At 37.9% G+C, this 17499-nt stretch overlaps 1 protein-coding gene across 8 annotated transcripts in view; it reads left to right on the top strand.

Moving 5' to 3' along the window:
• LOC133569054 (ubiquitin carboxyl-terminal hydrolase 12A) overlaps positions 1-17499 on the top strand; it is a 26177-nt gene continuing 8678 nt past the window's right edge. Inside the window, exons 1-4 of one of the 8 annotated variants that reach the window (XM_061921183.1) lie at positions 1-246; positions 3776-3856; positions 3928-4141; positions 11605-11778. In XM_061921183.1, the coding sequence (XP_061777167.1) occupies positions 3783-3856; positions 3928-4141; positions 11605-11778 (462 nt within the window). In that variant the 5' untranslated portion in view covers positions 1-246; positions 3776-3782. Of the gene's footprint in view, positions 376-403; positions 921-948; positions 1479-3132; positions 3857-3927; positions 4142-11524; positions 11779-17499 lie in introns of those variants that run through there. The other 7 variants (XM_061921182.1, XM_061921178.1, XM_061921184.1 and 4 more) reach the window with 7 other exon arrangements.

The raw sequence follows: 17499 nt of genomic DNA, 5'->3' as shown, positions 1-17499 counted from the left end.
CATTGCCTGAAAAAAATAGCCATCGAATGTAAGGCTGCCACATATATTGCCTGAAGAAAAAAGCCATCGAAGGTGAGGCTACCCCATGCATTACCTGAAGAAAAAAGCCATCGAAGGTGAGGCTGCCCCATGCATTGCCTGAAGAAAAAAGCCATTGAAGGTGAGGCTGCCCCGTACATTGCCTGAAGAAAAAGCCACCGAAGGTGAGGCTGCCCCATACATTGCCTGAAGAAAAAGCCATCGAAGGTGAGGCTGCCTAATATATTGCCTGATGAAACTATGGAATTCTGTTTACAATGAGATACAAGATTGTAGAAATATATTCCAATTGAAAAACATATATAAAGACAGAACAATAAGATGATATGGACAGCCGTAAGTGTTTGCATTTTGCTTTATATTTATTATTTTACTTATTTTTTGTCTGGTTTTGTATTTGTTTTGTATCATCCCGTGAGGTGTATATTATTTTTTGCTCGGTTTGTACTTCATGAAGTTTTTGCACTTGTTGTTTTTTGTTTGTTTTAATTATATTTGGATGTATTTGTTTGGTTTGTATGCTTGTGAATCTGGGCTATTCATTAACTACCTCTTATGTTGAAGGGGGCAGGAAATATAACATTTTCCTCATCCTGTTCCTTCTCAAGCATAGATTTATTGGTTGATTGATTGATTGAAACTTGTATTAGTAGATTGCACAGTACAGTACATGTTCCGTGCTAAATGGTAACACCCCAATAAGTTTTTCAACGTGTTTAAGTCCGGTGTGTGAATATGTGTTTCGTTGTTAAAGTTTAATCGTCTATTGATCAAAAATGCACATCAATGAAGGAGATAAATAAGAATGAAATGAAATGAAAGAAAGAGCCATTGACGGTGAGGCGGCCTAATACATTGCCTGGAAGAAAAAGCCTCTGACGGTGAGTGGCTGACCCAGAATCAGTTTATCGCCTGTAGAGCGCGACTACATGGGAACGTCAACTGATTCTAAGTCGGATTTGAGCGGTAACCATTTGTTTATAGACCAAGCCGAAGCAGGATATGAACAAATTAAAATGTGTTTCCTAGTCGTCATTTTAATGATGTATACATGTATAAAACAGTGTATATATTTTTGTATTTTATTTGGTTAAAAAAAGTTAGCCGCCATCACTTCATTGACACGCATGCGTAATAGTTCAGGTTTTTTGTTTTTTTTTGCTGACATTTCGGCATTATGGAACGTTACTATCGTCACCTCATTGACAACATGCACGTAAGCAGTTCATGTTGGACCATGGGAAAAGAAAGATAATTGACGGGAAAACTAACTTTAATATAGAATGTGTTTTGACAAAATCCGGAAGTGAATGCTAGCTTAGCTGGGCTTAGCCTAGCAGTGCTCTGGTGACGTCACCCGGGAGGACGTGCTGGAAGATGGCGCCAACTGAATGGCAATCCTAATGACAGTGTCCACATTGGCCTCTTTTTCCACCATGGTGAGTCGATGAGGTGGCGACTTGTCCAGGGTGTACCCCGCCTTCCGCCCGATTGTAGCTGAGATAGGCGCCAGCGCCCCCCGCGACCCCGAACGGGAATAAGCGGCAGAAAATGGATGGATGGATGAGTCAACTAACTCTTTGTTTAGTGTGCCAGCACTAGTGCTTTTACATTACAGCACGTGTGCTAACCATCCTACACACTTGTCCTCTCATACTTTGATCATCACACACTTGTCCTCTCATACTTTGATCATCACACACTTGTCCTCTCATACTTGTCCTCTCATACTTTGATCATTCCTCATACTTGTCCTCTCATACTTTGATCATTCCTCATACTTGTCCTCTCATACTTTGATCATTCCTCATACTTGTCCTCTCATACTTTGATCATTCCTCATACTTGTCCTCTCATACTTTGATGAGGTTCCTGTTGGACATTAGCACCTACTGCATCCATCTAACATCAGCAGCTTGCTAACTGCTGGAGAATAAAGACGAAACAATCAATAGAAGTGTCAATTTGACATGTTGTCAGTCATCCGGGTCACTGTGTCCTTGGACATGTTTATTTCAAGGCGCACGACCAGGAAAATGCCTGCAAGTTTCCTTTTTTAAAATGTTTTTCCATCCATCCATTTTCTTTCGCTTATCTGAGGTGGGGTCACGGGGGCAGCAGCCTAAGCAGGGAAGCCCAGACTTCCCTATCCCGAGCCACTTGGTCCAGCTCCTCCCGGGGGATCCAGAGGCGTTCCCAGACCAGCTGGGAGACATAGTCTTCTCAACGTGTCCTGGGTCTCCCACCGGTTGGAGGTGCCCTAAACATCTCCCTAGGGAGGCGTTCGGGTGCCATCCTGACCAGATGCCCCTACCCCCTCATCTGGCTCCTCTCCATGTGGAGCAGCAGTACAGACTAAATGATGTAGTGGTTATGTGTTGACTTTAGTACAGACTACATGTAGTGGTTATGTGTTGACTTTAGTACACACTAGATGTTGTAGTGGTTATGTGTTGACTTTAGTACACACTAGATGTTGCAGTGGTTATGTGTTGAAATTTAGTAGAAACTAGATGATGTAGTGGTTATGTGTTGACTTTAGTACACACTAGATGATGTAGTGGTTATGTGTTGACTTTAGTACACACTAGATGTTGTAGTGGTTATGTGTTGACTTTAGTACACACTAAATGTTGTAGTGGTTATGTGTTGACTTTAGTACACACTAGATGTAGTGGTTATGTGTTGACTTTAGTACACACTAGATGTTGTAGTGGTTATGTGTTGACTTTAGTACAGACTACATGTAGTGGTTATGTGTTGACTTTAGTACACACTAGATGTTGTAGTGGTTATGTGTTGACTTTAGTACACACTAGATGTTGCAGTGGTTATGTGTTGAAATTTAGTAGAAACTAGATGATGTAGTGGTTATGTGTTGACTTTAGTACACACTAGATGTTGTAGTGGTTACGTGTTGACTTTAGTACACACTAAATGTTGTAGTGGTTATGTGTTGACTTTAGTACACACTAGATGTTGTAGTGGTTATGTGTTGACATTAGTACACACTAGATGTTGTAGTGGTTATGTGTTGACTTTAGTACACACTAGATGTTGTAGTGGTTATGTGTTGACTTTAGTACACACTAGATGTTGTAGTGGTTATGTGTTGACTTGAACATACACTAGATGTTGTAGTGGTTATGTGTTGACTTTAGTACAGACTACATGTAGTGGTTATGTGTTGACTTTAGTACACACTAGATGTTGTAGTGGTTATGTGTTGACTTTAGTACACACTAGATGTTGCAGTGGTTATGTGTTGAAATTTAGTAGAAACTAGATGATGTAGTGGTTATGTGTTGACTTTAGTACACACTACATGTTGTAGTGGTTATGTGTTGACTTTAGTACACACTAAATGTTGTAGTGGTTATGTGTTGACTTTAGTACACACTAGATGTTGTAGTGGTTATGTGTTGACTTTAGTACACACTAGATGTTGTAGTGGTTATGTGTTGACTTTAGTACACACTAGATGTTGTAGTGGTTATGTGTTGACTTGAACATACACTAGATGATGTAGTGGTTATGTGTTGAAATGTAATAGAAACTAAATGATGTAGTGGTTATGTGTTGAAATTTAATAGAAACTAAATGTTGTAGTGGTTATGTGTTGACTTGAGCATACACTAAATGATGTAGTGGTTATGTGTTGAAATGTATTAGAAACTAGACGATGTAGTGGTTCTGGGACAGCCGCTGATGTGCTGTGCTTTGAGCGCTCCCACAGGGTATCAATGCCTCGGCTCTGGAGAAAGATATTGGAGCGGATCAGTTCCCGGTCAACGAGCACTACTTTGGCCTGGTCAACGTGCGTAACCAAGACAAGATGTCCGCAGGTGTGGCTTGCTGGTACTCATACTATCTCATCACCGCTTTCAGTTCGGCAACACCTGCTACTGCAACTCCGTGCTGCAGGCGCTCTATTTCTGCCAGCCCTTCCGGGAGAAGATCCTGGCCTACCGCAGCCAGCCCAGGAGGAAGGAGAACCTGCTCAGCTGCCTGGCAGACCTCTTCCACACCATCGCCACCCACAAGAGGAAGGTGGGCGTCATCCCGCCCAAGAAGTTCATCACCCGCCTTCGCAAGGAGAACGGTCAGTTGGAAGTCTACCTCTTCATGTAGTGCTGACGTGGCCCCTGACACACTTGGAAGTCTACCACTTCATGTAGTGCTGACGTGGCCCCTGACACTTGTAAGTGTAATACTTCATGTAGTGCTGAGGTGGCCCCTAACACTTGTAAGTGTAATACTTCATGCAGTGGTGAGGTGGCCCCTAACACTTGTAAGTGTAATACTTCATGCAGTGGTGAGGTGGCCCCTAACACTTGTAAGTGTAATACTTCATGCAGTGGTGAGGTGGCCCCTAACACTTGTAAGTGTAATACTTCATGTAGTGGTGAGGTGGCCCCTAACAGTTGTAAGTGTAGTACTTCATGTAGTGGTGAGGTGGCCCTTAACAGTTGTAAGTGTAATACTTCATGTAGTGGTGAGGTGGCCCCTAACACTTGTAAGTGTAATACTTCATGTAGTGCTGAGGTGGCCCCCAACACTTGTAAGTGTAATACTTCATGCAGTGGTGAGGTGACCCCTAACAGTTGTAAGTGTAATACTTCATGTAGTGCTGAGGTGGCCCCCAACACTTGTAAGTGTAATACTTCATGCAGTGGTGAGGTGACCCCTAACAGTTGTAAGTGTAATACTTCATGTAGTGCTGAGGTGGCCCCTAACACTTGTAAGTGTAGTACTTCATGCAGTGGTGAGGTGACCCCTAACAGTTGTAAGTGTAATACTTCATGCAGTGGTGAGGTGACCCCTAACAGTTGTAAGTGTAATACTTCATGCAGTGGTGAGGTGACCCCTAACAGTTGTAAGTGTAGTACTTCATGTAGTGGTGAGGTGGCCCCTAACAGTTGTAAGTGTAATACTTCATGCAGTGGTGAGGTGACCCCTAACAGTTGTAAGTGTAGTACTTCATGTAGTGGTGAGGTGGCCCCTAACAGTTGTAAGTGTAATACTTCATGCAGTGGTGAGGTGGCCCCTAACACTTGTAAGTGTAGTACTTCATGTAGTGGTGAGGTGGCCCCTAACAGTTGTAAGTGTAGTACTTCATGTAGTGGTGAGGTGGCCCCTAACAGTTGTAAGTGTAATACTTCATGCAGTGGTGAGGTGACCCCTAACAGTTGTAAGTGTAATACTTCATGTAGTGGTGAGGTGGCCCCTAACACTTGTAAGTGTAATACTTCATGCAGTGGTGAGGTGGCCCCTAACACTTGTAAGTGTAGTACTTGATGTAGTGCTGAGGTGGCCTCTGACATTTGAAAGTATTGTACTTCATGTAGTGGTGAGGTGGCCCCTAAAAGCTGTAGTTGTAGTACTTGGTGTAGTGGTATACAATTGTAGTATTAGCATAATGTAGTATTTCAAGTGTTTGACAACAGGTTGTTGTGCTGTACAGAGTTGTTTGCCAAGTACACAAAGTACTATTAGTATTGAAGTTTTTGACAAGTAAACACAGTACTGTTAGTATTGAAGTGTTTGACAAGTAGTATTAGTATTGAAGTGTTTGACAAGTACACAAAGTAGTATTAGTATTGAAGTGTTTGACAAGTACACAAAGTAGTATTAGTATTGAAGTGTTTGACAAGTACACAAAGTAGTATTAGTATTGAAGTGTTTGACAAGTAGTATTAGTATTGAAGTGTTTGACAAGTACACAAAGTAGTATTAGTATTGAAGTGTTTGACAAGTAGTATTAGTATTGAAGTGTTTGACAAGTACACAAAGTAGTATTAGTATTGAAGTGTTTGACAAGTACACAAAGTAGTATTAGTATTAAAGTGTTTGACAAGTACACACAGTAGTATTAGTATTGAAGTGTTTGACAAGTACACACAGTAGTATTAGTATTAAAGTGTTTGACAAGTACACACAGTAGTATTAGTATTGAAGTGTTTGACAAGTACACAAAGTAGTATTAGTATTAAAGTGTTTGACAAGTACACACAGTAGTATTAGTATTGAAGTGTTTGACAAGTACACACAGTAGTATTAGTATTGACGTTTTTGACAAGTAAACACAGTAGTGTTAGTATTGAAGTGTTTGACAAGTAGTATTAGTATTGAAGTGTTTGACAAGTACACAAAGTAGTATTAGTATTGAAGTGTTTGACAAGTACACAAAGTAGTATTAGTATTAAAGTGTTTGACAAGTACACAAAGTAGTATTAGTATTGAAGTGTTTGACAAGTACACAAAGTAGTATTAGTATTGAAGTGTTTGACAAGTACACACAGTAGTATTAGTATTAAAGTGTTTGACAAGTACACAAAGTAGTATTAGTATTGAAGTGTTTGACAAGTACACAAAGTAGTATTAGTATTGAATGGTTGACAAGTACACAAAGTAGTATTAGTATTGACGTTTTTGACAAGTAAACACAGTAGTGTTAGTATTGAAGTGTTTTGACAAGTAGTATTAGTATTGAAGTGTTTGACAAGTACACACAGTAGTATTAGTATTGAAGTGTTTGACAAGTACACCAAGTAGTATTAGTATTGAATGGTTGACAAGTACACAAAGTAGTATTAGTATTGACGTTTTTGACAAGTAAACACAGTAGTGTTAGTATTGAAGTGTTTTGACAAGTAGTATTAGTATTGAAGTGTTTGACAAGTACACACAGTAGTATTAGTATTGAAGTGTTTGACAAGTACACCAAGTAGTATTAGTATTGAAGTGTTTGACAAGTACACAAAGTAGTATTAGTATTGAATGGTTGACAAGTGCACACAGTAGTATTAGTATTGAAGTGTTTGACAAGTACACACAGTAGTATTAGTATTGAAGTGTTTGACAAGTACACAAAGTAGTATTAGTATTAAAGTGTTTGACAAGTATACAAAGTAGTATTAGTATTGAACTGTTTGACAAGTACACAAAGTAGTATTAGTATTGAAGTGTTTGACAAGTACACAAAGTAGTATTAGTATTGAAGTGTTTGACAAGTACACAAAGTAGTATTAGTATTGAAGTGTTTGACAAGTACACAGTAGTATTAGTATTGAAGTGTTTGACAAGTACACACAGTAGTATTAGTATTGAAGTGTTTGACAAGTACACAGTAGTATTAGTATTGAAGTGTTTGACAAGTACACAAAGTAGTATTAGTATTGAAGTGTTTGACAAGTACACAAAGTAGTATTAGTATTGAATGGTTGACAAGTGCACACAGTAGTATTAGTATTGAAGTGTTTGACAAGTACACAAAGTAGTATTAGTATTGAAGTGTTTGACAAGTACACAAAGTAGTATTAGTATTGAAGTGTTTGACAAGTACACACAGTAGTATTAGTTTTGAAGTGTTTGACAAGTACACAGTAGTATTAGTATTGAAGTGTTTGACAAGTACACAAAGTAGTATTAGTATTGAAGTGTTTGACAAGTACACAAAGTAGTATTAGTATTAAAGTGTTTGACAAGTGCACACAGTAGTATTAGTATTGAAGTGTTGGACAAGTAGTATTAGTATTGAAGTGTTTGACAAGTACAAACAGTAGTATTAGTATTAAAGTGTTTGACAAGTACACAAAGTAGTATTAGTATTGAAGTGTTTGACAAGTAGTATTAGTATTGAAGTGTTTGACAAGTACACAAAGTAGTATTAGTATTGAAGTGTTGGACAAGTAGTATTAGTATTGAAGTGTTTGACAAGTACACACAGTAGTATTAGTATTGAAGTGTTTGACAAGTACACAAAGTAGTATTAGTATTGAAGTGTTTGACAAGTAGTATTAGTATTGAAGTGTTTGACAAGTACACAAAGTAGTATTAGTATTGAAGTGTTTGACAAGTAGTATTAGTATTGAAGTGTTTGACAAGTACACACAGTAGTATTAGTATTGAAGTGTTGGACAAGTAGTATTAGTATTGAAGTGTTTGACAAGTACAAACAGTAGTATTAGTATTAAAGTGTTTGACAAGTACACAAAGTAGTATTAGTATTGAAGTGTTTGACAAGTACACAAAGTAGTATTAGTATTGAAGTGTTTGACAAGTAGTATTAGTATTGAAGTGTTTGACAAGTACAAACAGTAGTATTAGTATTGAAGTGTTTGACAAGTAGTATTAGTATTGAAGTGTTTGACAAGTACAAACAGTAGTATTAGTATTGACGTTTTTGACAAGTAAACACAGTAGTGTTAGTATTGAAGTGTTTGACAAGTACACAAAGTAGTATTAGTATTGAAGTGTTTGACAAGTACACACAGTAGTATTAGTATTGAAGTGTTTGACAAGTAGTATTAGTATTAAAGTGTTTGACAAGTACACACAGTAGTATTAGTATTGACGTTTTTGACAAGTAAACACAGTAGTGTTAGTATTGAAGTGTTTGACAAGTACACAAAGTAGTATTAGTATTGAAGTGTTTGACAAGTACACAAAGTAGTATTAGTATTAAAGTGTTTGACAAGTGCACACAGTAGTATTAGTATTGAAGTGTTTGACAAGTACACAAAGTAGTATTAGTATTGAAGTGTTTGACAAGTACACAAAGTAGTATTAGTATTGAAATGTTTGACAAGTACACAAAGTAGTATTAGTATTGAATGGTTGACAAGTACACAAAGTAGTATTAGTACTGAATGGTTGACAAGTACACACAGTAGTATTAGTATTGAAGTGTTTGACAAGTACACAAAGTAGTATTAGTATTGAAATGTTTGACAAGTACACAAAGTAGTATTAGTATTGAATGGTTGACAAGTACACAAAGTAGTATTAGTATTAAAGTGTTTGACAAGTACACAAAGTAGTGTTAGTATTAAAGTGTTTGACAAGTACACAAAGTAGTATTAGTATTAAAGTGTTTGACAAGTGCACACAGTAGTATTAGTATTGAAGTGTTTGACAAGTACACAAAGTAGTATTAGTATTGAAGTGTTTGACAAGTACACACAGTAGTATTAGTATTGAAGTGTTTGACAAGTACACACAGTAGTATTAGTATTGAAGTGTTTGACAAGTGCACACAGTAGTATTAGTATTAAAGTGTTTGACAAGTACACAAAGTAGTATTAGTATTGAAGTGTTTGATAAGTAGTATTAGTATTGTAGTGTTTGACAAGTACACACAGTAATATTATTATTAAAATGTTTGACAAGTACACACAGTAGTATTAGTATTGAAGTTTTTGACAAGTACACACAGTAGTATTAGTATTGAAGTGTTTGACAAGTACACACAGTAATATTATTATTAAAATGTTTGACAAGTACACACAGTAGTATTAGTATTGAAGTTTTTGACAAGTACACACAGTAGTATTAGTATTGAAGTGTTTGATAAGTAGTATTAGTATTGAACTGTTTGACAAGTACACAAAGTAGTATTAGTATTGAAGTGTTTGATAAGTAGTATTAGTATTGAAGTGTTTGACAAGTACACAAAGTAGTATTAGTATTGAAGTGTTTGATAAGTAGTATTAGTATTGAAGTGTTTGATAAGTAGTATTAGTATTGAAGTGTTTGACAAGTACACAAAGTAGTATTAGTATTAAAGTGTTTGACAAGTACACACAGTAGTATTAGTATTGAAGTCTTAGACAAGTAGTATTATTATTGAAGTGTTCGACAAGTACACACAGTAGTATTAGTATTGAAGTGTTTGACAAGTAGTATTAGCATTGAAGTGTTTGACAAGTACACAAAGTAGTATTAGTATTGAATGGTTGACAAGTGCACACAGTAGTATTAGTATTGAAGTGTTTGACAAGTACACACAGTAGTATTAATATTGAAGTGTTTGACAAGTACACACAGTAGTATTAGTATTGAAGTGTTTGACAAGTACACACAGTAGTATTAGTATTGAAGTGTTTGACAAGTACACACAGTAGTATTAGTATTGAAGTGTTTGACAAGTACACAAAGTAGTATTAGTATTGAAGTGTTTGACAAGTACACAAAGTAGTATTAGTATTGAATGGTTGACAAGTACACAAAGTAGTATTAGTACTGAAGTGTTTGATAAGTAGTATTAGTATTGAAGTGTTTGATAAGTAGTATTAGTATTGAAGTGTTTGACAAGTACACAAAGTAGTATTAGTATTGAAGTGTTTGATAAGTAGTATTAGTATTGTAGTGTTTGACAAGTACACACAGTAGTATTATTATTAAAGTGTTTGACAAGTACACACAGTAGTATTAGTATTGAAGTCTTAGACAAGTAGTATTAGTATTGAAGTGTTCGACAAGTACACACAGTAGTATTAGTTTTGAAGTGTTTGACAAGTAGTATTAGTATTGAAGTGTTTGACAAGTACACACTAGTATTGAAGTTTTTAACTCAAGTAGTATTAGCACTGAAGTGTTTGACAAGTAGTATCAGTATTGAAGTGTTTGACAAGTACACACAGTAGTATTAGCGTTGAAGTGTTTGACAAGTATTACTAGTATTGAAGTTTTTAACTTAAGTAGTATTAGCGTTGAAGTGTTTGACAAGTATTACTCGTATTGAAGTTCTTAACTTAAGTAGTATTAGCATTGAAGTGTTTGACAAGTATGACTAGTATTGAAGTTCTTAACTTAAGTAGTATTAGCATTGAAGTGTTTGACAAGTAGTATCAGCGTTGAAGTGTTTGACAAGTATGACTAGTATTGATGTTTTTAACTTAAGTAGTATTAGTGTTGAAGTGTTTGACAAGTATTACTCGTATTGAAGTTCTTAACTTAAGTAGTATTAGTGTTGAAGTGTTTGACAAGTATGACTAGTATTGAAGTTCTTAACTTAAGTAGTATTAGCATTGAAGTGTTTGACAAGTATGACTAGTATTGAAGTTCTTAACTTAAGTAGTATTAGCGTTGAAGTGTTTGACAAGTATGACTAGTATTGAAGTTCTTAACTTAAGTAGTATTAGCATTGAAGTGTTTGACAAGTATGACTAGTATTGAAGTTTTTAACTTAAGTAGTATTAGCGTTGAAGTGTTTGAAAAGTATGACTAGTATTGAAGTTCTTAACTTAAGTAGTATTAGCGTTGAAGTGTTTGACAAGTATGACTAGTATTGAAGTTCTTAACTTAAGTAGTATTAGCATTGAAGTGTTTGACAAGTATGACTAGTATTGAAGTTTTTAACTTAAGTAGTATTAGCGTTGAAGTGTTTGAAAAGTATGACTAGTATTGAAGTTCTTAACTTAAGTAGTATTAGCGTTGAAGTGTTTGACAAGTATGACTAGTATTGAAGTTTTTAACTTAAGTAGTATTAGCGTTGAAGTGTTTGACAAGTATGACTAGTATTGAAGTTCTTAACTTAAGTAGTATTAGCATTGAAGTGTTTGAAAAGTATGACTAGTATTGAAGTTTTTAACTTAAGTAGTATTAGCGTTGAAGTGTTTGACAAGTATGACTAGTATTGAAGTTCTTAACTTAAGTAGTATTAGCACTGAAGTGTTTGAGCAGATGTTGTTGTGCTGCACAGAGTTGTTTGACAACTACATGCAGCAGGACGCACATGAGTTCCTCAACTACCTTCTCAACACCATCGCTGACCTGCTGCAGGAGGACAAGAAGCAGGACAAGACTAATGGCCGCCTGGCCAACGGCACCTTAGACTCTCAGAACAACAACAACAACAACAACAACCAGCAGCAGCAGCAGCAGAAGACCACCTGGGTGCATGACATCTTCCAGGGCACACTCACCAACGACACCCGCTGCCTCACCTGCGAAACGGTAACAACCTTTACAGGCCTTAACCAGCCAGCACAGACAACAAAACATCTTACTGTACACACTGGATGTACATGTACATGCGTACAATACAATACATTCACTGTACACACATACATATACACATACTGTACATATACATTCACTGTAAACATACATCTACACATACTGTACATATACATTCACTGTACAAACATACATCTACACATACTGTACATATACATTCACTGTACACACATACATCTACACATACTGTACATATACATTCACTGTACAAACATACATCTACACATACTGTACATATACATTCACTGTACACACATACATCTACACATACTGTACATATACATTCACTGTACAAACATACATATACACATACTGTACATATACATTCACTGTACACATACATCTACACATACTGTACATATACATTCACTGTACAAACATACATATACACATACTGTACATATACATTCACTGTACACATACATCTACACATACTGTACATATACATTCACTGTACACACATACATCTACACATACTGTACATATACATTCACTGTACAAACATACATCTACACATACTGTACATATACATTCACTGTAAACATACATATACACATACTGTACATATACATTCACTGTACACATACATCTACACATACTGTACATACACATTTACTGTACACACATACATCTACACATACTGTACATACACATTTACTGTACAAACATATATATACACATACCGTACATATACATTCACTGTACACACATACATCTACACATACTGTACATATACATTCACTGTAACATACATATACACATACTGTACATACACATTTACTGTACACACATACATCTACACATACTGTACATACACATTTACTGTACAAACATATATATACACATACCGTACATATACATTCACTGTACACACATACTGTACATATACATTTACTGTACAAACATATATACACATACCATACATATACATTCACTGTGAACACATACATCTACACATACTGTACGTACACATTTACTGTACAAACAATACATTACTGTACAAACACACATACTGTACATATACATTCACTGTAAATATACATATACACATACTGTACATATACATTCACTGTACACACATACATATACATTCACTGTATAAACATACATACTATACACACATACTGTACATATACATTCCCTGTACAAACATACGTATAAACACACTGTACATATACAAGTATACATACATACATATAAACACACTGTACATATACAAGTATATATACATACATACATACATATAAACACACTGTACTTATACAAGTATACATACATACATATAAACACACTGTACATATACAAGTATATATACATACATACATACATATAAACACACTGTACTTATACAAGTATACATACATACATATAAACACACTGTACATATACAAGTATATATACATACATACATACATATAAACACACTGTACATATACAAGTATACATACATACATATAAACACACTGTACATATACAAGTACATATACATACATGCATATAATCAGGTTCCATCAAACATATATTAACATTGTTGCCCTAGGGTAAACTGGGTAACACATGGCACTCTGACAAACCTTAACCTATTGTTACTGTAATAATCTACAAACCCTGTTTCCATATGAGTTGGGAAATGGTGTTAGATGTAAATATAAACAGAATACAATGATTTGCAAATCCTTTTCAAGCCATATTCAGTTGAATATGCTACAAAGACAACATATTTCATGTTCAAACTCATAAACATTTTTTTTTTGCAAATAATCATTAACTTTAGAATTTGATGCCAGCAACACGTGACAAAGAAGTTGGGAAAGGTGGCAATAAATACTGATAAAGTTGAGGAATGCTCATCAAACACTTATTTGGAACATCCCACAGGTGTGCAGGCTAATTGGGAACAGGTGGGTGCCATGATTGGCTATAAATGGTAAATGGGCTGTACTTGCATAACGCTTTTCTACCCCTATTTAAGGAGCCCAAAGCGCTTTGACAGTATTTCCACATTCGCCCATTCACACACTGATGGCAGGAGCTGCCATGCAAGGCGCTCACCAGGACCCATCAGGAGCAAGGGTGAAGTTTCTTGCTCAGGACACAAAGGATGTGACGAGGTTGGTACTAGGTGGGGATTGAACCACGGAACCCCGGGTTGCGCACGGCCACTCTACCAACTTCGCCACGCCGTCCCCATAAAAACAGGTTCCCAAAAAATGCTCAGTCTTTCACAAGAAAGGATGGGGCGAGGTACACCCCTTTGTCCACAACTGTGTGAGCAAATAGTCAAACAGTTTAAGAACAACACTTCTCAAAGTGACATTGCAAGAAATTGAGGGATTTCAACATCTACGCTCCATAATATCATCAAAAGGTTCAGAGAATCTGGAGAAATCACTCCACGTAAGCGGCATGGCCGGAAACCAACATTGAATGACCGTGACCTTCCATCCCTCAGACGGCACTGTATCAAAAACTGACATCAATCTCTAAAGGATATCACCACATGGGCTCAGGAACACTTCAGAAAACCACTGTCAGTAACTACAGTTGGTCGCTACATCTGTAAGTGCAAGTTAAAGCTCTACTATGCAAAGCCAAAGTCATTTATCAACAACATCCAGAAACGCCGCCAGCTTCTCTGGGCGCGAGATCATCTAAGATGGACTGATGCAAAGTGGAAAAGTGTTCTGTGGTCTGACGAGTCCACATTTCAAATTGGTTTTGGAAATATTGGACATGGGTGTCATCCGGACCAAAGGGGAAGTGAACCATCCAGACTGTTAATCCACGCAAAGTGTTGTAGTCAGCATGTGTGATGGTATGGGGGTGTATTAGTGTGTTGTAGTCAGCATGTGTGATGGTATGGGGGTGTATTAGTGTGTTGTAGTCAGCATGTGTGATGGTATGGGGGTGTATTAGTGTGTTGTAGTCAGCATGTGTGATGGTATGGGGGTGTATTAGTGTGTTGTAGTCAGCATGTGTGATGGTATATGGGGGTGTATTAGTGTGTTGTAGTCAGCATGTGTGATGGTATGGGGGTGTATTAGTGTGTTGTAGTCAGCATGTGTGATGGTATGGGGTGTATTAGTGTGTTGTAGTCAGCATGTGTGATGGTATGGGGGTGTATTAGTGTGTTGTAGTCAGCATGTGTGATGGTATGGGGGTGTATTAGTGTGTTGTAGTCAGCATGTGTGATGGTATGGGGGTGGTATTAGTGTGTTGTAGTCAGCATGTGTGATGGTATGGGGGTGTATTAGTGTGTTGTAGTCAGCATGTGTGATGGTATGGGGGTGTATTAGTGTGTTGTAGTCAGCATGTGTGATGGTATGGGGTGTATTAGTGTGTTGTAGTCAGCATGTGTGATGGTATGGGGGTGTATTAGTGTGTTGTAGTCAGCATGTGTGGATGGTATAGGGGTGCATTAGTGTGTTGTAGTCAGCATGTGTGATGGTATGGGGGTGTATTAGTGTGTTGTAGTCAGCATGTGTGATGGTATGGGGGTGTATTAGTGTGTTGTAGTCAGCATGTGTGATGGTATGGGGGTGTATTAGTGTGTTGTAGTCAGCATGTGTGATGTATGGGGGTGTATTAGTGTGTTGTAGTCAGCATGTGTGATGGTATAGGGGTGCATTAGTGTGTTGTAGTCAGCATGTGTGATGGTATGGGGGTGTATTAGTGTGTTGTAGTCAGCATGTGTGATTGGTATGGGGGTGTATTAGTGTGTTGTAGTCAGCATGTGTGATGGTATGGGGGTGTATTAGTGTGTTGTAGTCAGGCATGTGTGATGGTATGGGGGTGTATTAGTGTGTTGTAGTCAGCATGTGTGATGGTATGGGGGTGTATTAGTGTGTTGTAGTCAGCATGGTGTGATGGTATGGGGGGTGTATTAGTGTGTTGTAGTCAGCATGTGTTGATGGGTATGGGGGTGTATTAGTGTGTTGTAGTCAGCATGTGTGATGGTATGGGGGTGTATTAGTGTGTTGTAGTCAGCATGTGTGATGGTATAGGGGTGCATTAGTGTGTTGTAGTCAGCATGTGTGATGTATGGGGGTGTATTAGTGTGTTGTAGTCAGCATGTGTGATGGTATGGGGGTGTATTAGTGTGTTGTAGTCAGCATGTGTGATGGTATGGGGGTGTATTAGTGTGTTGTAGTCAGCATGTGTGATGGTATGGGGGTGTATTAGTGTGTTGTAGTCAGCATGTGTGATGGTATGGGGGTGTATTAGTGTGTTGTAGTCAGCATGTGTGATGGTATGGGGGTGTATTAGTGTGTTGTAGTCAGCATGTGTGATGGTATGGGGGGTGTATTAGTGTGTTGTAGTCAGCATGTGTGATGGTATGGGGGTGTATTAGTGTGTTGTAGTCAGCATGTGTGATGGTATGGGGGGTGTACTAGTGTGTTGTAGTCAGCATGTGTGATGGTATGGGGGGTGTATTAGTGTGTTGTAGTCAGCATGTGTGATGGTTATGGGGGTGTATTAGTGTGTTGTAGTCAGCATGTGTGATGGTATGGGGGTGTATTAGTGTGTTGTAGTCAGCATGTGTGATGGTATGGGGGGTGTATTAGTGTGTTGTAGTCAGCATGTGTGATGGTATGGGGGTGTATTAGTGTGTTTGTAGTCAGCATGTTGTGATGGTATGGGGGTGTATTAGTGTGTTGTAGGTCAGCATGTGTGATGGGTATGGGGGTGTATTAGTGTGTTGTAGTCAGCATGTGTGATGGTATGGGGGTGTATTAGTGTGTTGTAGTCAGCATGTGTGATGGTATGGGGGTGTATTAGTGTGTTGTAGTCAGCATGTGTGATGGTATGGGGGTGTATTAGTGTGTTGTAGTCAGCATGTGTGATGGTATGGGGGGTGTATTAAGTGTGTTGTAGTCAGCATGTGTGATGGTATGGGGGTGTATTAGTGTGTTGTAGTCAGCATGTGTGATGGTATGGGGGTGGTATTAGTGTGTTGTAGTCAGCATGTGTGATGGTATGGGGTGTATTAGTGTGTTGTAGTCAGCATGTGTGATGGTATGGGGTGTATAGTGTGTGGTAGTCAGCATGTGTGATGGTATGGGGGTGTATTAGTGTGTTGTAGTCAGCATGTGTGATGGTATGGGGGTGTATTAGTGTGTTGTAGTCAGCATGTGTGATGGTATGGGGGTGTATTAGTGTGTTGTAGTCAGCATGTGTGATGGTATGGGGGTGTATTAGTGTGTTGTAGTCAGCATGTGTGATGGTATGGGGGTGTATTAGTGTGTTGTAGTCAGCATGTGTGATGGTATGGGGGTGTATTAGTGTGTTGTAGTCAGCATGTGTGATGGTATGGGGGTGTATTAGTGTGTTGTAGTCAGCATGTGTGATGGTATGGGGGTGTATTAGTGTGTTGTAGTCAGCATGTGTGATGGTATGGGGGTGTATTAGTGTGTTGTAGTCAGCATGTGTGATGGTATGGGGGTGTATTAGTGTGTTGTAGTCAGCATGTGTGATGGTATGGGGGTGTATTAGTGTGTTGTAGTCAGCATGTGTGATGGTATGGGGGTGTATTAGTGTGTTGTAGTCAGCATGTGTGATGGTATGGGGGTGTATTAGTGTGTTGTAGTCAGCATGTGTGATGGTATGGGGGTGTATTAGTGTGTTGTAGTCAGCATGTGTGATGGTATGGGGGTGTAT

This window comes from Nerophis ophidion, linkage group LG15 (genome assembly GCF_033978795.1).
Source record: "Nerophis ophidion isolate RoL-2023_Sa linkage group LG15, RoL_Noph_v1.0, whole genome shotgun sequence".
NCBI classification, from domain to species: Eukaryota; Metazoa; Chordata; class Actinopteri; order Syngnathiformes; family Syngnathidae; genus Nerophis; species Nerophis ophidion.
Note: the sequence above shows the minus strand (reverse complement) of the source record. Positions and strands in the feature narration are given on the sequence as shown.